The sequence below is a fragment of the Euleptes europaea genome, chromosome 4 (assembly GCF_029931775.1).
Source record: "Euleptes europaea isolate rEulEur1 chromosome 4, rEulEur1.hap1, whole genome shotgun sequence".
NCBI classification, from domain to species: Eukaryota; Metazoa; Chordata; class Lepidosauria; order Squamata; family Sphaerodactylidae; genus Euleptes; species Euleptes europaea.
In genome coordinates this window covers 104,909,466-104,936,738 of record NC_079315.1, presented here as the reverse complement: position 1 = coordinate 104,936,738, position 27,273 = coordinate 104,909,466, and the positions used below count along the sequence as shown (strand labels likewise).

General features: G+C 45.3%; 1 protein-coding gene across 1 annotated transcript in view; it reads right to left on the bottom strand.

Moving 5' to 3' along the window:
- The window catches only part of CPLANE1 (ciliogenesis and planar polarity effector complex subunit 1), a 97,413-nt gene that overhangs the window by 6,295 nt on the left and 63,845 nt on the right, over positions 1 to 27,273 (bottom strand). The window contains exons 34-45 of the mRNA XM_056848167.1: positions 26,721 to 26,835; positions 25,474 to 25,525; positions 25,083 to 25,181; positions 24,718 to 24,810; positions 22,906 to 23,027; positions 22,555 to 22,741; positions 21,821 to 22,065; positions 20,500 to 20,599; positions 20,011 to 20,169; positions 11,433 to 11,466; positions 9,799 to 9,930; positions 1,498 to 1,663 (exon numbers count right to left, since the gene is read on the bottom strand). Coding sequence (XP_056704145.1) covers positions 1,498 to 1,663; positions 9,799 to 9,930; positions 11,433 to 11,466; positions 20,011 to 20,169; positions 20,500 to 20,599; positions 21,821 to 22,065; positions 22,555 to 22,741; positions 22,906 to 23,027; positions 24,718 to 24,810; positions 25,083 to 25,181; positions 25,474 to 25,525; positions 26,721 to 26,835 — 1,504 coding nt within the window. The remainder of the gene's footprint in view (positions 1 to 1,497; positions 1,664 to 9,798; positions 9,931 to 11,432; positions 11,467 to 20,010; positions 20,170 to 20,499; positions 20,600 to 21,820; positions 22,066 to 22,554; positions 22,742 to 22,905; positions 23,028 to 24,717; positions 24,811 to 25,082; positions 25,182 to 25,473; positions 25,526 to 26,720; positions 26,836 to 27,273) is intronic.

The window sequence follows — 27,273 nt, the reverse complement described above, 5'->3', positions numbered from 1 at the left end:
AACAGCCAAAAATCCATTCGCTATTTCTCTCACACAGCTGCACAGTGATTTGGTAAGCTACTAGACTATCATTCAAGACCGACAAGATTTTCAGGGTATAAACTTCCGAGAGTCAAAGCTTAGACCTCAAAAATCTCTAAGGTGCTCCAGAACTCAAATCTAGCTGGTTCTACAACAGACCAGCAAGACTAACCTTGATGTGGCTCAGCCCTCGCCAGGATGCTGGTTCCAGTGCCTGCATTCAACCTCCTGTGAGCTCCAGCCTTTGGTAACCTGAGACTCTCTGACTAGGCCAAGCTGGCACAACCCTCTGGAACTACCACGCTATCGTCCCCTTCTAGCAAGCATTCAGAACACTCTGTTCACCACACGGAAGATGCATGCCGCCTCCCTCCTCAGTATCAACAGACAGCCCGGATAAAACAAGGTTGCACTTACCTGTAACCGTCGTTCATCGAGTGTCTTCTGTGCAGGCACGCATGGGACTGCACTGAAGACACGACGACGAAAACAGGGTTGCACTTGCCTGTAACTGCTGTTCAGCAAGTGTTCTGTCCAGGCAAGCATGGGACTGTGCAGGCACAGGCTGGCCTGCGCCTGGCTGTGGGAAACTGGCTGTCTTATGTGGGAAACTAGCTGTCTTATGCATGAAATGCATGCATAAGTTTCCCACATTATTTACATTTACGGTTGGCGCACAGGCCAGTACTAAAGAGAGTGTGGGGTAGTGGATAAGAGCAGTGGACTCCGATCTGGAGAACTGAGTTTGATTCCCCATTCCTCCAAATGAGTGACGGACTCTAATCTGGTGAAGAACTGTTAAATAGGCTACTTGTTAGAGTAGCATGAGACTGTCCTAAAGTGGTTGCTCTAGTACAAATGACAGGATGGAAGGCAGAACTAAGCTAAGTGTGGTGTAGTGGTTAAGAGCAGTGGACTCTAATCTGGAGAACTGGGTTGGTTTCCCCACTCCTACACATGAAGCCCACTGGGTGACCTTGAGCTAGTCACAGTTCTCTTAGAGCTCTCTCAGCCCCACCTACCTCTCAAGTTGTCTGTTGTGGGGAAGGGAAGGTGATTGTAAGCTGGTTTGATTCTCCCTAAAGTGGTAGAGAAAGTCAGCATATAAAAACCTCCTCCTCTTCTTCTTGGATTGGGCTTTATAGGATTCCCCCCTCCCATGTCATTGACATGGGATCCAATCCATCCACCGTAATTATTTCACTGGCCTCAGCTGAACAAATTCTTCTGGATCTGGGCTACGGTGATGGGGGAGGAGTGCAGAATGTAGGGCCAATAACAGTAGGCATGTAAATAATAACCTGTGAACCCTAAGTTAGAATGCAGCTGTTAATATGTGCACTTTATTACAGTAAGAGAATTCCTAAGTGGGTCAACTCAGACTCAAAGTAAAGTGTATTCAATAGGCCTTACTCCCAGGAAATTGCTTTTAGGATTGCACTGTAAAATAAGCATTTAAAAAGCAAGTAATCTTACCGAGTTATTTCTCAACTGAAACGGATCGTGCTCTTTTTCTCTTTGTTCAGCCAGCTTTTGCAGATACGCATCTAGTCTTTCCTTTCGCTTTCTTTTCATCCAGGCCTGTAACTCTTTTTTTTCCTGTTCTGATCGACGTGAACGCCCGCTCACTGCACTGGAGCATCTGAAACGGGATGCAAAAAACAAACGAATCCTTTGATATATCAAAGAAGTCACTGGTTGTCATATTGCTAAGGAATCAGTCAAATATTTGGGCGTTAAGATATCCTCACAAAATAAGACACTTTTAAAGTCAAACTATTTGGAAATCTGGGGAAAAATAGAAAGAGACCTGAGTTTATGGTCTAAAATGAACATTTCATGGTTGGGCAGGATATCGGTGATTAAGATGAATGTACTCCCACGACTGAACTTTCTATTTCAATTCTTACCGATTGATATTCCAGATAGAACAATAGAAAGTTGGCAAAAACAAATCAATCGATTTGTCTGGAATGGCAAAAAACCGAGAATTAGATTTAAAGTGTTACAAGACAAAAAGAAAAGAGGAGGACTAGCATTACCCAATTTTAAATTATACTATCATGCTGCTTGCCTGACCTGGATCATAGATTGGATAAAATATCCTAAAACCAGACAAGTTAATTTAGAACGAGCCGACCTTGGACAAGGTTTTCACAAGGTTCTCTGGGATTCTACAACAAAATTCAAAAGGATAAAGCCCCAGAAGATTGCGATGTTAAATTAGCGCTATTGAAAGTATGGAAAAAATATAAAAAGAGAATAAGCCCTTCTCCACCATCTATAATGTCACCAGTTTGTGAGAGTCCCTGACCTCCCTGTGCAAATTCCATAAAATCACTTGCTCAGGCTGTCATGCAGAAACAAGGATCTTTATTGAAAGCTTCAGGTGGTACAAGTCTTACACTGGAAAAGTTGCAAGTGAATTCAGATTCACAAAGACAGTATTATAACCCCTACAGGGAAGCAGATGTCAACCGTATATTATGGGAACCTACGAGATAATTGTGCACGGTACAAAATATCAAAAGAACTCAGAGCTTGTTAGTACTATCTACACACCAAGGCCACAGTGGTGGAAGGGAGTCAGTAACAGCAAGGGAGGGGGGTGGGAAGAGGGAGAGACATTCCAATCAGGGGCCCGTCAGACGCTGCGCCTGAACCAAGGAACATCAGGATGCTTTTACGAGTCCAGGAGGGGGGGAAAGCACACAAGGCATACAGACCCTCACATTCTGCCCCCCTTAAGGCCCCCCTTCCCCGAGTCCGGGTGGACGAGGCTTGTCAGGATAGGCAGAGTGAAACTCTCGAACCAGACGGGGAGCCGCCACATGGGGAGCAGCCACCCACTCATCCTGGGCTGACCCCAGGTGCTTCCAGCGGATCAAATAGAATAACTTTCCCTTTTTCAGTTTAGAGTCCAGTACTTTAGAAACTTCCAGATGCGATTCCCCACCCACAACTGTAGGGACTTCAGCCTTCGGGAGGGGGTGGAACTGAGGGGCAGCGACGTACGGCTTAAGTAGGCTGATATGGAACACTGGATGCACCCCACGAAGAGACTTGGGGAGTTCCAATTCTACCGTGACGTCATTGATCACCCGGGTGATGGGGAAAGGACCTACATACTTGTCACTCAGTTTTTTGCAAGGCCGAAGTGACCGTAGGTTCTTGGTGGAAAGGTAAACCTGACCTCCCACCTTGAGTTCCCACCCCGGAGACCGATGCTTGTCGGCCTGGTCTTTGTACTTGTGCTTGGCCCTCTCCAAGTTCTTTTGCAACCAGGGCCAAGTGGTCTGCACTACTTGAATCCAATCCTGAACCTCCTGCACCCCCTCAAGCTCAGGAGTGATGTTAGGAGAACCAAAGGGTCCAAAGTCCTTTCCATAAACCACGTGAAAAGGACTGAAACCTGTGGAAGAATGGGGGGCGTTATTGTAGGCATACTCAGCAAAAGGCAGTAGGTCCACCCAATCGTCCTGGGGTTAATTGACATAACACCTTAAATAGCATTCTACTACAGCATTGACCCGTTCGGTCTGACCATCAGTCTGGGGGTGATAGGCTGAGGAGAGTCCCTGTTCTTCCACCCCCATGACTTTTAGGAAGGCCCTCCAGAATTTGGCTACGAACTGAGCCCCTCTGTCGGAGAGGACCTTCCTTGGAATCGAATGATGCTTCACCACGTGATTAATAAACAGTTTAGCCAACTTCTGGGCCGACGGTAGTCCTGTACAAGGAACAAAATGAACCTGTTTGGAGAATAAGTCTGTTATCACCCACAGTACAGTTTTCCCCCGACTTGGGGGCAAATCCGTGATGAAATCCATGGCGATCACTTCCCAGGGCATGGTCGGGGTTTCCAGAGGCTTTAAGAGTCCGGGAGGCTTCCCCATCCGTTTTTTTGCTGTGGCGCAAATGGGGCAACTGCGCACGTACAGCTCCACGTCAGCCCTCATGCCTGGCCACCAAAATTGACGCCGCAATAAATAAAAGTTTTTACAAAACCAAAATGCCCCGCAAGTTTGGCCCCGTGAACCAGTCCCAGTACCTCTTTTCGGAGTACCTCGGGGACATAAACCTTACCCCCCTGCAACCACAAGGAGCCCTGCTGGTTGAGCTGTGCGGGGAGAACCTGCTGATCCGCTTCCCTCAGAGAAGCGTCCCGGAGACGTTGCAGGAAGGCCTCCGGGATTCCCTTGAGGGGAGGAACATCCTGGCGGTGGGACTGGGATCGGGTGGTCACTGCGAGTCCCGAGACTTCCCCTCTCTGTTCAGGGGTAAACAGGGAATCCACCGGCCGATCAAAGTCATTGCTGTACTGGGGGAGCCTGGAAAGAGCATCCGCTAACGCATTGTCCTTCCCTGGCACATGTTTCAGGACAAAGCGGAATTTGGCAAAAAACTGTGCCCACCGGATCTGTTTCGCGGTGAGCTTCCTAGCCCCCTTTAAAGCCTCCAAATTCTTGTGATCGCTGCAAACCTCAAAAGGGATCTCTGCCCCTTCCAAAAAATGCCTCCAAATGGTGAGGGCATGTTTAACAGCAGCGGCTTCTTTCTCCCAAATGGCCCAGTTGATTTAGGATTGGGAGAATTTTTTTGAAAAATAGGCACAAGGTTTCAGTTGACCGTTCTCATCCCGTTGCAAGAAAGCCCCCCCCCATGGCTACATCAGAGGCATCGACCTGGACCACGAAAGGTTTTTCACAATCAGGGTGCGCAAGAACGGGTTCGGACGAGAAAAGCAGCTTGAGCGTATCGAAAGCCTGCTGGCAGTCCGAAGTCCATTGCAACCGAGCCGAGGGCAAGGCGGCTCCCGCTCCCTTCCCTTTCGTGCGCAGGAGCGAAGTGAGGGGGAGCGCCACTTGGGCAAAGTTGGGGATGAAGTTCCGGTAAAAGTTAGCAAAGCCCAAAAATTGCTGCAAATGTCTGCGCGTGGTGGGGGGGTCCCATTCCATTACCGTCCGAACCTTTTCGGGATCCATTTCCAAGCCTTGATGGGAAAAAACGTACCCCAAGAAGGTGATGGAGGGTTGGTGGAAATCACATTTGGAAACCTTGGCAAACAGTTTGTGCTCGCGCAACCGCTGCAGCACTTCTCGCACCAATTGTACATGCTCCTCCATGGTTTTCGTATAAATGAGAATATCGTCCAAGAAAACCACCACCCCGCGAAACAATAAATCATGAAGCACTTCATTAATTAATTGCATGAACACACTCGGAGCCCCCGAAAGTCCGAACAGCATCACTAAATACTCAAACATTCCAAAACAACTGGAGAAGGCAGTCTTTGGTTCGTCCCCTTCTCGTATGCGGACTCGGTGGTAGGCCTCCACCAAATCCAATTTGGTGAAGATTCGGCCCTCTTTCAACTGTGCGAGAAGGTCTGGAATGAGAGGGAGGGTCTGGAATGAGAGGCATTAGACTGAGTGACTGCATTCAGTCTACGAAAATCAATACACAGTCTCAAGTCCCCCGTTTTTTTCTTGACAAAGAAGGCGGGGGCCAAGTATGAAGCTTTGGATGGGCGAATGAAACCCCGCGCCAAATTGGTGTCCAAATACTCCCGCAACACTGCCTTTTCATTTGGACTCATGGGGTAAACCTTTCCTTTGGACAATTTGCCATCTCCCACTATCTCAATGGCACAGTCCGTCTCCCGGTGGGGGGGTAACTCGTCGCATTCTCGCACGTCAAACACATCGGCAAACTGGGAATACTCGTTGGGGAGCTGGGGCAACGGAGTCCCGACGGAAGGGGCCCCTACGAGGGCGGCTGCGGGGGTGTGCAGTACTCAGTCTCTATCATGAAGTTCACACGGGTTGCGGGGAAAGGTGAGCGTTCGCTCAACCCGGTCTATGGTGGGATTGTGCCCCAGCAGCCAATTCATCCCTAACACAATAGGTGCGACGATGGGGGCAATGGTAAAATAAAGGCGCTCCCAATGCTCCCCTATAGCCATGATGACTGCTGCGGTGCGGTGGGTTACGGGTCCTTTCTTAAAGTCACTGCCATCCATCTGGGAAAAGCGGATGGGTTCGGGTAACCGCTTCCGCTTAACGCGCAACAGTTGGGCAGCCTCTTCGCTCATCATGGTGCGGGCACAACCCGAATCCACTAGGGCCGTGAATTCTAACGTGGGCCCCCTTTTGGTAGTGAGAGTTTGACCTTTACATACACATTGTCTTCTTGAGCGCTTACCATTAGTGGAGCTCCTTGCACAACGTTCGGAGCGGTCTGCTGAGGAGACCCCCTTACAGCAGACCGACGGCGTTTTTTGCCGGCAGGTCCCAGTCCTCCTCCTTGCTGGAGGAAGCAGTTGCGGTATTTGTAATCCGTGACTCCGATGAGTCAAAGGCTTCATTTGTAATCCGTGACCCCGACGGGCCGGTAGAATCCGGAGCTGTGACCTCGGAGCGTGCTTGCAAGGCTGAGGGTGCGCTTCGTCGGCTCGGTGCGCCACTCCGGCGGCGAGGTTGCCCCTCGGGAGGGGGTTTCTCAGGCTCGGTCGTTGCCGGACGAGGCGGTCCCGGACGCCCGGGTCGTGAGGGGCATTGAGAAGCAAAGTGTCCTTTTTCCACCGCAAACGAGACAGACCCCGCTCTCAAAGCGTTTGCAGCGTTCGACCATGGAGGGTCCTCCCCCCGAGGGGGGTCGAGAGTCCTTCGGACCGCCGGGTCTGTCTCCACGGGTCTTGGTCTCTCGTCCGGTGCGTTGTCGGGACAGGAGCAGCAGTTGTTTTCGGTTTTCGATGTCAGCGGCATGGCGAACCCAACCTTCAACATCGGGAGGGTTGCCCTGCATGAAAGCCCAGTGTTGCAATTCCGGATTCAATCCTTCGCGGAAACACTGCACCCTGGTAGCTTCGCTCCAATCCAAAATTCGACTCGAGAGCGACTGGAACTCGCTTGCATACTGCGTGACAGTCTTAGTCCCTTGGCGCAGTTGTTGCAAGGCAGTCTTTGCTCGCTCACCCAAATGCGGGTCCTCAAAGCGGTGTCGAAGGGCGACCATGAAGTCATCGAGGCTTCGCAAGACCGGGGAGCGAAGTTCATACTGCTGTACCATCCAGGCGGCCGCCTCCCCTTGTAGGAGAGAAGCCACATATTGGACCCGGGAATCTTCCGAAGCAAAAGTCCGGGCCTGTTCGCGCATAAAAACGTCCACTTGCACCATAAAAAACGTTAGCTGGTCACTCGACCCGTCATACGTGATTTTCAAATCTCTGCGAGCCGGTGGAGTGGGACGGATGGGAGGTGCTGGGGGGTGGCTGTTGTCCTCCGTCCGGCGGAGCCACGGGTGGAGCCTGAACTTTCAGTTCATCCATGGCTTGGGCCATCTCCAGCATCACTGCTTGCATAGTATCCATTCGTTCCAGTAATTCCTGGCGCTCTGTCTGCCAGCGCAGCCGCTCCTCATCCATCTGGTGAAGTAGCAGGGCTTCCTTTCGGGCGGGATCGTCCTCGAACCCCAACCCGTGAACCACAGTCCGTCTTGACTGCGTGTCGCTCTTCGAGAGCGACCAATGCCGGGGAGTTTCCAGCCAGCTCTCCAAGCGAGTTTGCTTGGACCTTGTTCCCAAACCTGACCTGGCGTCGGCTCCACTGGGCGTCTTCCCAGTCGACTTCCCTTCCGAAGGGGGTAGATCAGGCTTTTTGGGTACAGCATCGTCCTTCTTGTCGCCGTCATCCGGCTTGCCATTGTCATCCCCGTTGCCTGCCATAACTGTCCAGGAACGGTACAGGAGCAGGTCAACGCGGCAAGACTTGCAACTTAATGTGAGAGTCCCTGACCTCCCTGTGCAAATTCCATAAAATCACTTGCTCAGGCTGTCATGCAGAAACAAGGATCTTTATTGAAAGCTTCAGGTGGTACAAGTCTTACACTGGAAAAGTTGCAAGTGAATTCAGATTCAAAGACAGAATTATAACCCCTACAGGGAAGCAGATGTCAACCGTATATTATGGGAACCTACGAGATAATTGTGCACGGTACAAAATATCAAAAGAACTCAGAGCTTGTTAGTACTATCTACACACCAAGGCCACAGTGGTGGAAGGGAGTCAGTAACAGCAAGGGAGGGGGTGGGAAGAGGGAGAGACATTCCAATCAGGGGCCCGTCAGACGCTGCGCCTGAACCAAGGAACATCAGGATGCTTTTACGAGTCCGGGGGGGGGGGGGGGGGGAAGCACACAAGGCATACAGACCCTCACACAGTTGAAGCTTATCATGACAATGTTAAACTAAAACCGGGTGTCCACTTTACTTATAATCAAATGATTGAGTCTACAGGAGAAATTAAGACTTTGACCAATCTTCAAGAAAAATTTCAAAAACTGAATTGGCTGACTTATTTACAATTGCGGTCCAATCTACAAAAAGATTGTTTCTACCCTCAGCCATTTCGTGAATTAACAGAATTTGAGCAGATAATATCTAAAAACGATTCACACTTATTAGGAAAAATCTACAAGCTTCTTCTGAAATACGAAGCAGAAGAACAAGTGAAAATCAACATGATAAAATGGATGCAAAATTTTGGAGAAATGATTAATATGGATTTATGGGAAAAACTCTGTACTTCCGAAATGAAATATACCGTCTCTCAAGAAGTGAAAGAAAACTGGTATAAAACATTTTATAGATGGTATTTGACTCCTAACATGCTTTCTAAGATGACTACTCCTGGAAAAAAAGGTGCCTGCTGGAAATGCCAAGACACTGACGGTTCCTACTTTCATGTCTGGTGGACATGTCCAAAGTTACAAACATATTGGAAAAGAATTCACCAAGAACTTCAATTAATGTTAAATATTAAGTTAACATTTGACCCTAAATTCTATTTACTCAGTTTAGTGCCACCAAACCTGTCTCTGAAATCTCATGATGTTTTTAAATATGCTACTACAGCAGCAAGAACGGTCCTTGCAAGAACCTGGAAACAAGCTCAAACACCTGAAATAGAAGACTGGAAAGAAAAACTACTGGATTATGCCACTATGGCTAAGATGACTTTCGAGATAAACTTAAAATCTAGTGAATCCACTGAGCAATTTCATGATAAGTGGGTGTCATTTTACATTTATATGAATTCCAGCTAATTGAAAACGATGGTTATGTACTATGGTTATGTATCATTTAACTCGTTATAAAAAAAAATGTTAAGTAACTTCAGATCACATAATAGAATATTAACATAAGTAGAATAATAAATCGACACCTGGTATTAGTTCTTTTTTACTTTATCTTTCTCAGTTTAGAGAATGTTTCATAATGTACATTTGAATTTATTTCTTATTTTTGTATTGTTTTTATACTTATAATACTTATCCCCCCTTTTTTTGTTCCTGTACCCCTTCAATTATATAAATAAAATCTTAAAAAAAAAAAAAAACAAGTCAGAAGTACTTCCCCCAGCCAAGGTTATTAATGCCCATGAGCAAAAGCATGTAGAGTGTTATTATGAGTATCTGCTTTGCTTTTGGCACACCTGTGATGAGAAAACTATGAATACCCCAGACAGACACCAGTGAGGTACTGTGAGTAGAATGCCACAACGCTACTTTGTATAAATATAAATGAACAGATCAGATTTATTAATATGGCAAAGCCATTAAAATATTCCTATCAATTACTATAAATATAAATGAAGGACAAGTGAGATGTGATCTGCGGATACCCCTCATGTAACAGTTTCTTGCATCACAAGTAAGTAACAGAGTGTGTGGCTATTGAGGACTGCAACTCAGTCTCAGGAAAAGTCGTAATATTACCTGGAGATTTTTCTGGCCTGTGTTTTTGTAAGGCCCAATTCTGCAGCTGATATGCCACCTTCCGTTATGAGATCGGTTATGATGTCAGTAACGCCGCTCAAGCCAGTAATCTGCAAGGGATCTTTGGAAAAACTGGAAAAAGCAATCACGTGATTGGAATCAAGGAAAAGAACCAGTCCTCCAATCAACTCAGGCCATGTACAGATGGCTTCTTAAACGCTGTTGGGTTCACTAGAATTAGGACAGCCTGACAGCATGCGGGATTGTGTCCCATTTGATATGGACACAATGTTTGACTGTATTCATTTTTGTTTTTTAGGCTGCAGTATTGCTATTTGTGTTATTTTTGGGGGGGGGGATCAGAATCAGTCTTAGCTAAAACAAGCTATTGCCAATTAACCCCAAGTTTTATCCCAAGTGCTTGGATTTCCATGGTGTTCTTAATGACATTATCAAAAGAGCCAGCGGTCCTGACTTTCCTGACCTCTTCCCTGCTGCTGCTCTGTGTGGGTCTGGGGAGGCAAGCAATGGGCCATTTGGCTTGTAAAAGGGAAAAAAAAGAGTCTCCTTCCTTTCTCCTCCACCTGCTGAATACTTTAGAACTCAATCTTACATGCCCGGTGCTCCGTGGGAACTGCAGTTCCTAGAACACAAGACATTAGATGCTGGGCATCGTGGGAACTACATTTCCCAGAGTACACCAAGTGATGTTCAACCACTGCCTATTGTGCTGTGTGTGTGGGGGGGGAGACTTTTTAAAATTTCCTTCTTGTGGGCCCACCACAGCCAAGCAGCAGTTCGTAAGGTGGAAGGGAGGTGCAGGGAGAAGAGGAATTCTTCTGTGTCTTGGTCGTACTACCAGAACCAAAGAACAGTTTTGGGGGCTGTAATGATTGCCTCACACTGACAGTGACCACTACAAGCTGTTGAAATTCATACTCTTTGAATTAACAGGGCAAAAACTTCAGTTGCCATGGCTATGTGATTTATAGAAAAGCAACTAATAATCTTAAATGTTTTACCACCCAGGTCGCAAAATATTGTGCAGTAGCAATGAAGTAGAATTGTAAATTGTAAAATTGGGTGATTCCTAATTTTGTTGCCTTGGTTGTAAACATCTACTCTGTATGGTCAGTTTCTGTTTTACCTGTTTTATCTGGCATACTAGCCGCAAATAAAATTTATTTATTTAATCTTAAATGTCTTATTTCGTATTACATTTATGAATTTATGAAGAAAAATATGCAAAATAGATATGACATCAAAACTTAGCTAAGAGAATATATATTACATATATAACTAATTAGTATCACCTAGGAAGCATTCCATACACTTCATTGCTGAAGTGATAAAATAATTGAAAGCCTTATTCTTAAACATTTCACTAACCTACAGATCTGGGACAGTTTCCCACAACAGTGGTGACACTACACTGGAATATGGTTCAATACATGCCAATTCATCAGCTAAGAACTAGTCATAAATGCACTGAGAGATGGAAAAAGAGATCAGAATGGGATGTTACTGGATGTCAAATACATGCGTATATAAATTTTATGGGGGATGGGGAGGGGACCAGTTCATCAAACACACCTCTAATTACAGTATGGTGTTAAACGTTTTCCAATACATACCTTTCATCCAGTTCTTCAAGTCTAGTATACAAATCTAGGGGGGGAAAACCCAGAAAAAGATTATTTCTTTCTTTTTAAATTTTAGATCTTTTATTGAATTTTATAGGGTACAGAAATAAAAAAGGGGCAGGGGAAAAGGAAAAAAAGTTTAAAGTTCCTGTATCCAAGTCTTGTCAGTACAATAATGACATATCTTAAGTTTGAGATGCACCCCTTATAGTGTAATGTAATTTATGATAACATATAATATAGTATATATAATTTGGTCTATATGATCACTTCATAAGCACATACGAGTAATATCTCCTCTATTAAAAGCTAGAATTAAGTAGGTCGGTTACGAACTTTATATTTATATTCTATCAATTAAATATATTGTTGGAAATAATTTTATGCCGTTAGACAATCTGATGCTCACAGAAGAGGTTGGAAGGCTATGGCAGGGTTCCCAAAGGAGGCAACATAGTCACTGTCTCCATGTTAGGGATCACTGCATCATCCCAGACAACGAATATTAGAGCTGAGATAGTAATATATATTAAAAATTGCCCAACTTCTGTTTCAGAAAGTTTCAAAAGCAACTGCTTGCCACTCAGAAATACTACTTACCCACTACTGACAGGACAAATAAACAGTTAGATTTGAGTCCAGGAGCAGCTTAAAGACCAACAAGATTTTCGGGGTATGAGCTTCCAAGAGTCCAAGTACCCTTCGTCAGATACAAATTGGAGTGGACATACGAGTGTTTTTATCCCAGTCAGAAGGTGGGAGGAATGTTGTAAAGATTGCTTGTAAAGGGTGCAAAGGTACAGCACAGATTGTAATCAGCTTGATTAGAGCAGAGGGGAAATGCTTGGGAGCAGAAAATTAGCATCTGTAGTAAGCTAAGAATCCTATGTCCCTATTCAGAGGTTGTAAACTTATGAATGAACTCAAGTTCAGCAATCTTGCACTGTAATTTCCCCTTGAAGTTTCTTTGTTTGAGGACTGCCACTCTTAGGTCAGCAACAGAATGAGCTGGAAGATTAAAATGTTCTCCCACTGGTTTTTGAGAGCTGTGGTTATTAATGTTGGATTTACATCCATTTATTCTTTTGTGTAGGGACTGGCATGTTTATCCAATGTAGAGAGTGGAAGGGCATTGCTGACATTTGATGGCATATTTAACTCTGGAAGATGAATAAGTGAATGAACCTGAGTTACTTAAGGTTATGTTAAATAGTAACCCTCAGTTTGTCTGGCATTCTTGTTCAAATGGACCAACTCTTCAGATCTTGGGGTTGGCAAAAAAAGGCACATAAAATCACTTAACTTATGTGCCAGTGACCCATCAACCATTTATCTGTGGTAAAGTGCCACTGAGGTTCCAACTGCAGCAATATAACGAGCACAAATAAGGCAAAGCATCTTGCATGGGGGATTATGGAGGGCAAACCCTGTTAACTGCTTTGGCCATTTTACTTTTAATTAAATATCACAGTACATAAATTACAAACTACAAGTAACTGAACAAGAAGGAATACTCTGCAACTAAGTCTACCACAGGAGACCTGAGATGGGCATTCTAGGGAATCAAAGTTGTACACTAAAGGCATCAAGCCTGGATACTGCTGAGGAAACTGATATTTTAATGACAAATCCGCAAACTGAATAAACAAGGTGAACCAAAGCCAAAAGCACACAGAACTGGGACGTCTACAGATTTTGGAGGTGGAAACTAAAGGGATTTTTTCTTCCCCATAGGTACAGATAAGAATACAGTGCCATAAGAATCGATGGTCTTCCTGCTTGAATAAATAACCTGTAGATCTGGGATCATTATCATTGCTATAGTTATATCCCATGTTCCCCCAAGGAACATGGAGGAATCCATGGGACAAGGATGGTTCTATGATGGCATCCATGGGATTTTCTCCATTTTTATCATCACAATAATCCAGTGAAAGAGATTAACTAGAAAGGTTTGCATTAGCCCAAGGACAGTCCTCTTTTGAGAAAGAGTACTAGTTACCCTGAATCTGTCAGAATTTAACATCCTTCTTAAGGATGAATTTTCTCTGGTAACAGTCAGTGGTCAAGTTTTGCAGAATACTATTTAATTTTTGAAAATCTGAACAGAAATGAAAAATTGTAGATGGGACTGATTGTTTAAATTTATGCTATAGACTAGTTTTTAACCATTTTAAAGAGAGTAATATTTTGTAGAGTGTTTTAACCAAAATGTATTGTTTTATACTGCCGGTTTGGGTAAGGCAATGCAACTGCAAAAATTTTATGTTTGGTCTAAGGACCGTAATAATAAATGTTCTAGCCCAAGGACACCCAGGAAGCTTCCCGGCTGCATGGTGATCTGAACCTACGCCATCTACTACAGCACACTGGTTCACACCGTTTTTGGCTTTTCCTGCAACGCGCATTAATGAAATAGTCAGGTTGGAAGTGCCATGCAAAGAAGACCAGCTGCACACATGGATGATTTTCACCAGCTGTAAACTAGCCCTTATAGAAATACAGCTGTTATACAGTATAGAGAAAAACAGAGTTTCACTTACCTGTAACTGTTGTTCATCTGGTGGATCTTCTATGCAGGCACACATTGGGACTGCGCAGGCGCAGGCCAGCCACGGAGATTTGTCAGTTTCTAGCAAAATCTAAGAGAGTGCTCCCCCTCCCCTTGGGGCATGCAATCCTCCCACCCCTCGGTCACATGACCCAAGGGGGAGGGAGCACTCCTCCCTCCAGTTCTCCAACCTGCCGCCACGGAAGCAACCACTTGGACTAGCGGAAAGGTCCCACATCGGGGAAGGAGGAAGGGATGTGTGCCTGCATAGAAGATCCGCCAGATGAACAACAGTTATAGCTAAGTGAAACTCTGTTTTTCATCTGCGTGGCTTCTATGCAGTCCCACATTGGGAGAGTAGCGAGCTCGCTTACCAGGACGGTGGGTGTGGGACAGTCACCAAAATAAAGACTGCAGCACGGCATGTCCCACGGCTGCATCTCTCGCTGAATCCACACCCACAGCGTAGTGTTTCATAAACGTGGAGGAAGTGGACCAGGTGGCAGCCTTGCAGATGTCCCAGAGCTCTATCTTTGAAAAGGCGATGGAAGCCGCATACGCTCTGGTAGAGTGTGCCTTAATCATAGGAGGGCATTCTTGGTGAGCAAGATCGTAGGCCAATTTGATGGTAGACGTGATCCACCTCGAGAGAATCTGAGGAGAAGCACGACGACCTTTACGGTGTCGCCCGAAGCAAACAAAAAGGTTATAGTCCTTATTAAAGTTCTGAGACCTCTTAATGTAAAACAGGAGGGCTCTTCTGACATCGAGGGAGTGTAACGCCCTATCAGCATCTGAGGATGGGTGAGGGGAAAAACCGGTAGGACAATGTCCTGTGTAAGGCTGATACTACCTTGGGTAAAAAAGAGATCTTTGGCTTCAGTACCACCCTATCCGAGTGGAACTTAGTATAAGGAGGGGAGTGTGAGAGTGCTGATAAGTCACTCACCCTCCTTGCTGAGGTAATTGCGACCAAAAAGGCTGTTTTAAACGATAGCAGAGCCATTTCACAGGTGGCCATTGGCTCAAATGGAGGTCTCATGAGTTGAGAAAGTACTGGAAAGACTCCACTGAAGAACGGGCAGAGTGACGGGAGGATACAAATTAGTGAGACCTCTCAAAAACTTTTTGGAAAAGGGATGAGAAAAGACTGAAAAGGAGTCGATATCTGGGTGAAAAGCTGAAATTGCGGCTAAATAAACTTTAATGGATGAATTAGATAAACCATCATCTTTGAGGGTTAGCAGATAATCAAACACAACACAGTGGGCAATTGATTGGTGAAATATTTATAACCTTAGCCCTATCAGAAAAATGTCTCCATTTTGCGTCATAAGATCGTCTCGTGGAGGACTTTAAGGAGTGCAATAAGACCTTAGCTACCCTGTCAGACCACTGCCCTGGGGCTGCACCCTCCAGGCAGCGAGTTGTAGGTCTGGGGGGGAGTGGGAGGGGTCCTTTGGGAGAAGGATGTAGTTCCCTTGCACAAGTGACATGAGCACTGCGAACCACAACCTCCTGGGCCAAAACGGAGTGACAATGATGGCATTTGTATTGTTGTGGTTCAACTTGGCTAGGACCTTGTGAAGTAGAGGGAATGGGAGAAAGAGATAAAAGAGAGCCCCGTTCCAAATCGTCTGAAAGGCATCCCCCAATGAGCCCGGGCTGGCTCCCGCCCTCAAATAAAACCTGTGACACACGAAGTTGAGGTGTGTTGCAAAAAGGTCTACTTGCGGGTAACCCCACTGTCGGAATATTTGGTGGAGACAGTTGTCGCTTAAGGTGAGCTCGTGCGTTTGATTGGGAAGGCGACTCAGAGCGCCGCTAACGTGTTGCTCTTGCCTGCGATGTGAATTGCTATGAGAGCAGCATGATGAGCTATGGCCCATTCCCAAATGTTGCTGGCCTCTTTGGAGAGCGAAACGGACCCTGTGCCACCCTGCTTGTTTATATAATACTGGGCGGTGGAGCTGTCTGTAGCGATCTGAATGTGGTCTGTCCAGGTGCCCTGCAAATGAAGACAGAGCGAGATGGATGGCACGAAGCTCTAATAAATTTATGTGCAACCGGGATTCTAAATGTGACCATGTACCCCGTGATGTAAGGTTACCACAATGAGCACCCCATCCAGAAAGGGAAGCATCTGTGAACAGGAACCTCTCAGGGGAAGGACAATGAAAGGGGACGCCTGAGAGGATGTTGATGTCATACGCCCACCACTGCAGAGAAGCAATGACATATCTGGGGATGGATAGGCGTTTGTACTGGGAGTCAACATTGAGCCTGAACGCCCGGAGGAACCAGTTTTGGAGTGGGCACATATGAAGACGTGCAAACTCCACCACAGCCGTGGTGGAGGCCATGAGGCCTAACAACTGCTGTATATGGTAGGCTGTCTGAAAGCGTTTCTTAGTGAACTTGGCCATCAATTTTTGGATGACGCGACCTCTTTGAACAGGGAGGAAGGCCCTGGCTTGTTGGGCATCCAAACGCGATCCAATGAAGGTCTGTACCTGTGCAGGGACAAGTTTGGACTTAAAAAAATTAACTAAAAGACCCAGATTATTAAGAACTGCAAGGACTAAATCCACTTGCGTGGCCAACTGTGATTGAGAAGGACCCACGATTAACCAATCGTCGAGGTAGGGAAATATTACACAACCCTTCAGGGCAAGGTGAGCTACCACAACTGCAAGGCACTTTGTAAAGGTCCTGGGGGCCGTAGATAACCCGAAGGGTAACACATTGTACTGGTAACATTTTCCGTTACATTCAAACCTCAGATATTGGCGACACTCTGTGTGAATCGCGATGTGGAAGTAAGCATCATGGAGATCTAGCACCGCGAACCACATGTGCCTGTCCAGAAGGGGAAGCACTTCTGGGAGCGAGAGCATATGAAATTTTTTTGTCTTAATAAAGACTTTAAGGTCCTAGAGATCCAGGATAGGGCACTTCCCCCCCTTTTTATCCACAAGAAAAAAGCGGGATTAAAACCCGGGGTTCTGGTCGGCAGATGGAACCTCTGAAATAGCCCCCTTAGAGAGGAGACTGTCAACCTCTTGTACAAGTAGGTCTGGGGCCGGTGACAGACAGCGGGCCAAGGGTCTATGTGGAGGTAACATAAGAAACTCTATGAAGTAACCGACATTTATTATTTTCAGAACCCAGACATCACTGGTAATTGCAAACCAAGCATAGAAGAAATCAGACAGGCGATTACGAAAACCAACGGACACGTCTAGTCATGCCTGTTTTGGTTTGTTGAAATGGCCCAGAGACCCTCTAGGACCTTTGCGGATCCTAGGTTTGTTTTGGAACTTCCTTTTGTGCTGAGCGCGAGGAAAGGAAGGGCGGAATGAAGGTTGTGTGAAAGACCCTTGAAAACGGTATGGGCGGGAAGGTTGGTTGGCTTGTCGGCCAAAATAACGCCGCTTGAAATCAGGTGCCTGAGGGGAAATTCCCTAGAGACTTTGCATTTGTCTTATTCTTTTTCAAGAGATCCAAGAAGGTATCTGGTCGCTAAATAGGGACGTCCCTTCAAATGGAAGGTCTTCGATACGTGCCCTAGTATCACAGGGGAGCGCAGATTGACATAGCCAAGCGTGTCTGCGGATGACTATGACGGAAGCAATGGCTTTACTGGATGAGTCCGCCACATGGCGTGCTGCCGTGAGCTGCTCCCTTGCTAAAGACATGCCCTCGGACTGAATGGCTACCGCCGAAGGGCGCTGGTCGTCACGACGGATGGAAATTTGAGGGGATACATGATCCCAAAGGGAGTACTGATATCTGGCTGTGACCGCAAGGAAGTTGGAAATGCGGAGGCCTACCGCACTAGAGGTATAAATTTTTCTAGCAAGGATATCTAGTTTGCGACCCTCTCTATCCTGTGGAGAGGAATGTGCTCCTGACCTATATTTACCAGGCAAAGCCTCCACTATAACGGAATTATGAGAGGGATGCTGGTAGAGGAATTCTCCACCTTTTCTGCGAATCTTATATAGATTCTCTACTCTTTTGGTGGACGAGGGGACTGAGGCAGGCTTAGCCCAGTTGGTAAGGACCACTTTGAGAATGCTTTTTAACTTAGGGAGGGCCACAGGGCCTACATCAGGGTTATGGAGAATATCCATTATATCATCGATAGGACCGGAATCCTCCGGTTTAAAATCATTTTTAAGAGCTTTCGCCATGTGGATTGTTCCGCGTATAAGCGAACGTCCCCCGTAGGGGAAAATGGTTTAGAGTCCCCGACAGTGTCCTCGGGTGAGGGAACTGAAGCGCGGGATTCCTCATCCTCATCAGGAGAGAAGGAGGTGTCCTACTCGGATGGATCAGTGTCCCTTGACATAGAAGGAGACCTGGATAGATGAGGCTTGCGAAGCGACGCTTGCCTTGGACGGACGGAATCCTTGGAATGATCATCAGGATGGCGAGACGGCGTGTGTCGACGCCGACGAGAGCCTCCAGAAGGCGAACGTGAACGGGAGCAACGGTGACGACGACGGTCGACTGAAGAGCCCGAGTAGACAGAAGGAGTAGGATATTGGCGTCGAGAAACATCTCGATGCCGACGAGAGGGAGACCGGCTCCTAGAGGAGTAACGGCGCCTCTGAATGGCTGGCTGTTTGGATGATGAACAATGAGGTTGAACAACTGTACCACGTGAGCGAAGTGAATGGCTATGTCCGGTGATTGACTGTTTAGATGATGAACGGCGTTGTTGAACGGCTGGAGTACGTGAGCAGAGTGAATGGCTATGTCCAGAAGAAGACTGTCTGGATGAAGACCGATGAGATTGGAAGTGGCGAGAGGAATGGCTCCGACGATGGGATTGGCTCCAACGAGAAGAACGGCTGCGACGGGTAGATCGGCTCCGACGAGAGGATGACCGACGTCTGCGGGAAGCAGATTGACTCCGATGAGCGGATCGACGTCGAGAAGAGGATCGGCTCCGACGGGTAGGGTGGTGACGACGCGAAGTAGACCGACTCCGACTGGACCTGGACAAAGCCGGACTTCGAGAGGGGTGTCGAGAAGTCGATCGACGCCAAGGCCGTTGGCCAGGTTCGAGATGGGACGAACCTTTCGGCAACTCCACTTGGGCCTTTTTGACTGACTGCTGGGAGTCTTGTTGAGCGCTCACAGGAGGGGGTGGTTGAGTGGCACTGCTGGAGCTCTGCAGGTTCTGCCCGAGGCCCTTTATCATCAGTATGCACCGGAGGCACATCCTTGTAGAGATGAAGGAGGTGCTGCTTGAACTCAGCCGAGTCTTCCTGGGCCCTGCTCGGACACGGAACCGAGGGGGTAGCCAGGGAATGAGGAGGTGAATCCTCGATGGTAATGGGCTGCTGTGCAGCTACTTCGGAGGAGAGCGACGCCAATGGGTGAGACACTTTGGTTTGAGATCGGCGTCGAGGAGATGCTGAGGGTGATCGGCGTCGAAGAGACTTCGGCGAACGCAAAGGTGATCGGCGCCAAGGCGATCTGGAGCAGGACGCATGGCGCGAAGAGCCGCGGCCATCTTGCGAACCCGGGGCAATAAACTTTGCCGGATGAACAACGACCGACGAGGGCTTCTTAGAAGGGCCACCCCGTTTGGATCTTTTTGTTGGGGGACCCGCTTCGGATTGTGGCTTACCGGTCAAAGGACCAGGCTCAGCAAATTGACCTTGTGGACGAAGAGACTCCTTGTAAAGATGAGAGAGCAGGCGAGTCGACCGAACCCTCAAGGCCTTGTTGGTGAGTTTTGGCGGCAGAAAGACAACTGGAGGGAAGAGTGCTCCCTCCCTCTTGGGTCATGTGACCGAGGGGCGGGAGGATTGCATGCCCCAAGGGGAGGGGGAGCACTCTTAGATTTTGCTAGAAGCTGACAAATCTTATCCGTGGCTGGCCTGCGCCTGCGCAGTCCCAATGTGGGACTGCATAGAAGCCACGCAGATGAACCAACGTTTGCTAGAAACATTTATATGGAATCACCGAAAGTAAAAAACACAAGCCACTAGAGAATGGTACCTGAAGATGACTTTTTGACACTGGGAAGATCAGCTGCTGATGCTGAATGAGAAACGGAGGGAGATCGCAAGGCAATGTGGCTGCTTTGAGAAGATTCTGGTTTTATATAGTCCTCCTCCTCTGTGAAATCCTCCACAATCACATGGGTTGAATAACGTTCTGTTTCAACAGAAGGACAAGGAGACCAAATATGTTAATTTAGAAGAAAAACAATGCGGACACATTTTCCCCTCTAATTTTAGCTGCAATTCAGTAAATTCAGGTCATCTTGCAAAGTTTAATTCATTTGGATTTTGTACGGCTTTTCTAATGCTCCCCAAACCCTTTTATTCATTTCAAGATGTTATTAAAACAACTTGTTCTTTCCCATCTATCCCACTGTCACTGGGAGCAAAGCTTTTTCTCACCCACCCACACGGCACGCCCGTGTCCTTCCCCCTCTGACGTTTAATTGCCCATAGTTCAACAAGGGAGCTCAACATCACATACCTTCTTTGGAGACTCTAACACCTGGTGCATAGAAGGAAACTTCATAGTCTCCTGGATCAGCTCCCATGCCTCCATTTTCATCTAGTGGCGATTTTACTAGCTGGGGGAAAAAAAGACTCTTTTAGCAGAGAGATTTAACCATTTACACACCAATATTTCCTTACCAAAGCCAAATATATGCAAAAACGGTGTCTCCTTCACACCCACCTGCCCCGGCCATACCTCCTACTTTCCCGCCCTACCATTATGACTACCATCAAAAACATTTTCCTATCAAACATCTTCCACTTTAAAGAATGAATCCATTCTAACTAATAATGCTTCTAGATTTCTAGAATCTGTTGGTCTTGTATCCCGATTATGCATGAGGAGATCACTTCTAGGAAAACAAATAGCCACAGTTAGCACAAAAGGTATGCCCCACACTCTATTAATACATGGCTGCTTTATGGTGACGTATGGTAAACATTCGCGTAAGCAAAATAAAGTTCACATTAGCACCTGGATAAAAAGAGAAACCACATTCAACTAACCCTCAACCCTCTATATAATTGGGAGCATTAAAATATGTAAAAGAAAAACCCAACTTGCATCACCTTATAATACTCTTATCTATAAGATAGCTGGTCTGCAGCATACAAGCAAGATTCGAGTCCAGTAACACCTTAAAGACCAACAAGATTTTCCAGGGTATAAGCTTTCGAGAGTCAAAGCTCCCTTCGTCCTTTCTGTCTACAAGGATAGAGTAAATTGCTCTGTGCTCATTCATATAAAATACTAACACGTTTCACTGTTCTTAAAAGAAGAATGTAATTACAGAATACTGGGTTCAGTTATATTGCCAATTAACAAGAAAGTGAAAGACTACACATCCAAGGTACCTAGGTCTAGCCAACCCCAAACACAGGGGAAAAAATTACCCGTACCCTGAACAATTAACAGCAGTTCACCTTTCTACGCTGATTTTTGTTTTCACCTCCAGAAGACTTTTGAGTTGGGAAAACATGCACAGGTACGGCCAGATACTTCTCTTGGGACTATGCTTTTAATATGGGGGCTGCTACTGATTTTAGATCCCTTGTCTGTAGAGTTGTAATCCTTGTACTGATAATGGAGTGATAATCCTTATTAAAATTTGCTCAAGGTCACCAAGCATGCTTCAGGGCTTGAGCAAGGATTTGAACACTCCTGTGTCCAGCACCCTGACCCCTACCGTATGTTTCCTCCATTTGAAAGTGCAATTTAATCTGAATTCTTATCCTATACGTCAAGGGACAAGAGAACGACCTCTGAGAGGAAAGAGGATAAAGCTTAAACGTACCAGTTTAGTATTTCTGAATTCTTGCTCCATTCTTTCTGCCATGTTCTGTAGGGCTAGTAGCTGCTTATCCATTTCGTGCAGCTTGTCAGAAAAGTGCTGTCTGCTGATTTGTTTGGCTAACAGTCCTGGGGAGGAGTTAGTGCTGAAGTCCTCTTGCAGCAGACTCAGGGTGAGATGATCACCAGCAATTTCTGCCTCCAGATTCTCCAGTGGTGCTTGCAGTGATTCCGTTTGAAGCGTATGCCCTTTAAATTACATGTAGATGGTAAGGCTTGGAGCCAGAACTGCCATTTGAAACCATCTTAACGTTTACTACAACACAAGTTTTGCCCATTTATCCCAGTGGCTTTTATGTAAGACACTTAAAGCAGCACACAACAATGAAAACAGAGGGTTAGACTATCCCACAAGCAGAAGAGGACTTCCACTTGACAAAAGTGGTAGTGACGTTGTCTGCTGCTCTCCTCTTCTCACTGCAGATTCCCCCTCAACATATTGCATGCCATTCCCGAGGATCCCTCATTGCAGAGGCAGCAGCGGGAAGGGAGATAGAGGGCAGGAAATCTGTTCTGTGACCAGAGCTCTGGTTACGATTCTCCGGTTCCAAATGATACTATTTCTGATAAGAACAGACTGGCAGAGAGAATCTGGGAAGATTTCTCAGCAGAAAACTCTTTTAAAGGAATATATTTTTCCAAAGAAGAGTTCACAAAACAGAAATGATGGATTTTCACCTTTGTTCTCAAATTCTTCGGGTGGGACTGCATTGGTAACAGATGCTGCCATGTGATGCAGTTTTGCAGAAGGGATGACTTCAGGCTGCCGGGTAATGTCCTTCACTGCAGGATCAGATATCTCTGGCAAGTTTTTCAGAAGGTCGTCATCTTCTATATCAATCACGTTGATATACTTCCGTCCAATCTAACCCATATGTAAAGAACAATGTTATGCCAATAAACTACATTAAATTAACGTTGCTACTTATTTAATTGAGTTACAGTATGGTAGCTCTCTCCCTAAAGCTGGCTTATTGAGACACACATACACATCTGTTGCATTATCAGCAAATATTTCTCATTACTGACCAAATCAGATGTAGTATTAGAGAAGGAGGATGGTAAGGGCATCTCTGTGGCTTCAGTGGGGAATCTGAGATTTAAGTACAGATCTGGTGGTAACGTTTCAGGAACATATGAAGGCAATGATTCTGTGAGACAAGAAGGAAATGATCAAAGTCACCACATGTAGTAAATACCACAACATGCTAGAAAGCCTATCTGAAACAGTAACAACAGCACTGATAAGAATATAGGATTATTGTAAATACTATAACTCATATTTTCACCTGACCAAAAGCTCTGCACATGTACAAGGCATTCGCTAACTGTAGGAGCTTGTATTAGTGAACAGAAAATGCTCAACGGATATGGAACCCTAGACATACTGGACCTGTTGTGGACAAACCACAAGGAGTCCAAGCTGTAAGTGTTGTTGAATACCTGGGAAATATTTACAGCACTGTCCAAAAGACATCCCTGTAACAAATCAGTATTTTAGGTAGATTACAACTAATTACTTTGGTGGCACTCTGTATAGAATTTGGCTGTGTTTACAGCCTTATTTTATTCCCCTCACAACACTGCTCCAAGCCACATCATTATTACCCTTTCAAAAGACAACTTAAAAGGTAATGCGATCTCAATGCACCAGGGGTCTGGACTGGTAGCATAACAACACTTACATCACAATAACACAAAATTCAGCAATGCACAGTATTACACAGTGTGTGTGTGTTAAGTGCCGTCAAGTCGCTTCCGACTCATGGCAACCCTATGAATGAAAGTCCTCCAAAACGTCCTATCTTTGACAGCCTTGCTCAGATCTTGCAAATTGAAGGCTGTGGCTTCCTTTATTGAGTCAATAAATAAATTACACAATACTTATGTTATAAGTGCTCGAAGGACTTCCTACTTAACATCTCAGTAATCTTAACCTTATAAGGTAGGCTTAGAGAGCAACTCTAAGCAGGTCTACTCAGAATCCTACTTAGATCTGTTCAATATAGCTTACTTCCAGGAAAATGTTCGTTGAACTGTAAGTATCCATCATCTTCATATTATAAGCTAAAATAGATAAAATGGAATTGAACAGCTCACTCAAGGCCACCAGGAAATTTATAGTTAAGCTTAACCGAATCAAGAATTTTTCCAGTCAGTCTTATCTATCGTACTATATGTATGGAAAAGAACCACCAATGATGTAGGTCTCTACAACAAAGATAATGTGATTCACTCCTTTTGGTCCTACCAGAAAAAATACTATTTGGTGATTATATTATTCAGAAAAACTTTATTATGTTTCTAACAATCAAGAAACTGAAATCTAATGGCAGAACTTTCTAGCAAGTGGGGAGTTCCAATTCCTGGAAGAACATCCAGAATATGAAAAGATATCATGTGCAGGAGCTACATTACTCCTCTACCTTTACATTTTTAGAACCCCCAAATTAAAATAGCTCAAAATCTTTCTTTTCTGAGCTCAGCTGAACGAATTCAAAGAACCAAAACCTCAGCATGTCTTTGGAAAAATTAATGATCATATGATAAACTTGTTTTTAGATTTACATAAGTGAAATTTGGCTAGAATTTCCTGGAAGAAGATAATGGGTTGGATCCAACTAGCTTTTCCATTGGCAGAAAAAGGAGGAGGGGACCCTACTGACCACCCAAAATGACTATGCACTAACGAAAGCCACATGGGACAGGGGCCGTAGAAAGGAGGAGAATTGGGCATGGTTGGTGTTTTTTTTAAAAAAGGTGTCTGGATCCAACCCATAACATCCTAGTATTTTTAAATGGTACATGCAATTAACACAAAGACTGACAGAAAAAGCGCACCTGATGCCGGAACAGAGATGATAGGCTGATTTTTGTCCGTTTCAGAAACTATTTCTTCTGAGACAGTTTGCATGTCCCGATGTGATTTAAGAACTTGATTGGTAAGGGGGGAAAAATCAAGATCAATCAACAGAAGATCAAAACAATCTATTGCTTGTCAAAGGTGAGTTATTCGTGAGGTAAAGATCTGACAGTATCTGACCTTAAGAAAACAAAACTGAATATTGTAAAAACATTCTGCCTGTCATTTTGCACTCAACTATTAGAAGGAATTTTGAAGCAAGTTATCTTAGAGGAAAACAAATCACAAGAGTTTCAGAGATGTAAAAAACAGAGACGCAATGGTTTCTGTCAGATTTTTTTACCAGGATCTGTATTTGTACTAGCGTCTTGAAGATCTGTGGGCCTTTTCCTTACAGAAGCCAAGTAATGTAGTCCTGCTGAAGAAATAACCGCCTCTGGGTCTAAAGGAGGGGAAAATATAATTATTATCCACATCAAAGACAGAAATAAATAAGAAAATAATTCAACAAATATTGCTAATTATATTCCTTTAGCTGTACTTCAGCTGAAGTATAGCCCGATCTCGTCAGATCTTGGAAGCTAAGCAAGGTCAGGACTTGGATGGGAAACCACAGCTCCAACAACCTGTTACAACTTTTCACCCACTATAATGGCTATGACTGGGACTACTGGTGATTATAAAATTGCCTTGGGCATGGATGATTTTTGAGGCAGTCCTGTTGAAATACTCACCCAGCAAGTAGTCGCCGTCATTAAGGTCACAGTGGGGTTCTACTTGCTCATCCTAACAGGAAAATAAATATGACTAAATAAATGGAGTTGGTCTTTAGCTCCTAGTATAGCTGTAGTGTTATTTCATTTAAGTATAGTAAAGGTGCAAACAATCATGCCACAGCTTTAAGTAAATATGTACTTTAAACATACAATGTCCTTTAAAGAATTAACCCAGAAATAAGAGCTAAAGTTTCCTATAACATTTTAATAACGTTACTAAACTTAATTTGCTTCTTTGATTCCCACCATCATTTTTGGGGAAAGGACAGGGGTTTATTCTTATCAGTCTGCATACTGTTTGAACCAGATGCTATGTCGGAAGATCCTGGAATGGACCTTCCAGCACAACAAACAACAGCTGCAGGGGGTTTCAATTTGGATCAGAACTGATAGGGGGGAGGGTTAATTCACTCCCTCCTAAGCCAATTTGGCTGATCAAAACGGATTGTTCTCCCCTTGACCGTTATGAGCTTTGGAAGGGGGGAAAAAGACAGGCATCAGCCTGAGGGGGGCAGGGATTTTTTGATTATTATTATTATTTTACCAAAAAATGTGCATTGTTTATTCCAATCCCAACTTTGATGCCTTTCTGTGCCCAGGACTGGGAGTTTTTGTTTAGGATCCTGAGGGGGGCAGTTTTGATCCACACCGCAATGAAGGGGAAGGGTCACATCCAAACATACTATCCTACACGGCAGCCTTCAGCCAATTCAGTCTTTATGTGCCTCTCTACTTAAAAAAAATGCTGGGGATCTCCATTCATGGATATTCTCACTGTCACATCTAGTTTGGCACACAGATCAAGGAATAGCATCAAGGAACAGCATCAAGGAATCCATCATTATGGTACACTGTAGTATGCATTGGTTGTGCTGCCCTGTTCTCATGCCCTCCCTTGCCTCCTAAAGGCTCACTACAGGAGGTCAGTCTATTGTGAAAAGCTGTTCTGGGCATAGCGATAGGAAGGGAGCTAAGGGAGCTAAGACGCTGAGCAAGGAAAAAGGCCTGGGAAGGAATGCTGAAGGGAGGATATCTGGCATTAACTCTGGGATACTGGGTACAACAGATGTTCTAACTGGAGGGTGAAAAGGAATTTGTGGGAGAAGAACTGCCTAGAAGTTCACTGTTTCTGAAGGGTATCATGACTTTAAAACAGATGACAACCAACAAGAAGATTATGAATGAGCATCTCCATAGCACTATACCTTTGTTTTTTCTGGAATGCCGGGTGGAAGGATGGAATCAGTTTGTTGGAAAGTCACGGTTGCTTTCTTCCTTTCTTCTTTCTCCTTGATCTGTTTCTTGACGCGCCTTCTCTGCCTGCCAGCATATTAACACTTTAACTGCCTCTTGATTTAAGGAGACTCTCTCTATTATACGGCTACTAAAATGCCCGTTACTCTAACATGCAGGACGCTTGCAGGAGGGAGAGCCTGTATATGCCAATAAGGGAGTTAGGAGGCTTCCACTGCATCTGACTTGGGATTTTGGTAGGAACATGAAACTCAAGTCACCACCAAGCTATTCCCTGACAGGTGAGTCCAATCTTCCCTTTCCTGCACCCAGGCCAGGAAAAAGACAGACAAAGTAGTTTTTGGCCTGTCCAGAGGTCTTCCATCTTTCCCTCTTCCTAAGAAGCATGAAAGCAGGCAAGGGCACGTGCTCTAAGACACACTCAGATTGTTTTCTTTGTACATGAGTACGTTGCCAGAGATGGTGGTTAAAAGGAACTCTGCACATTACTCCCTACACACAGCA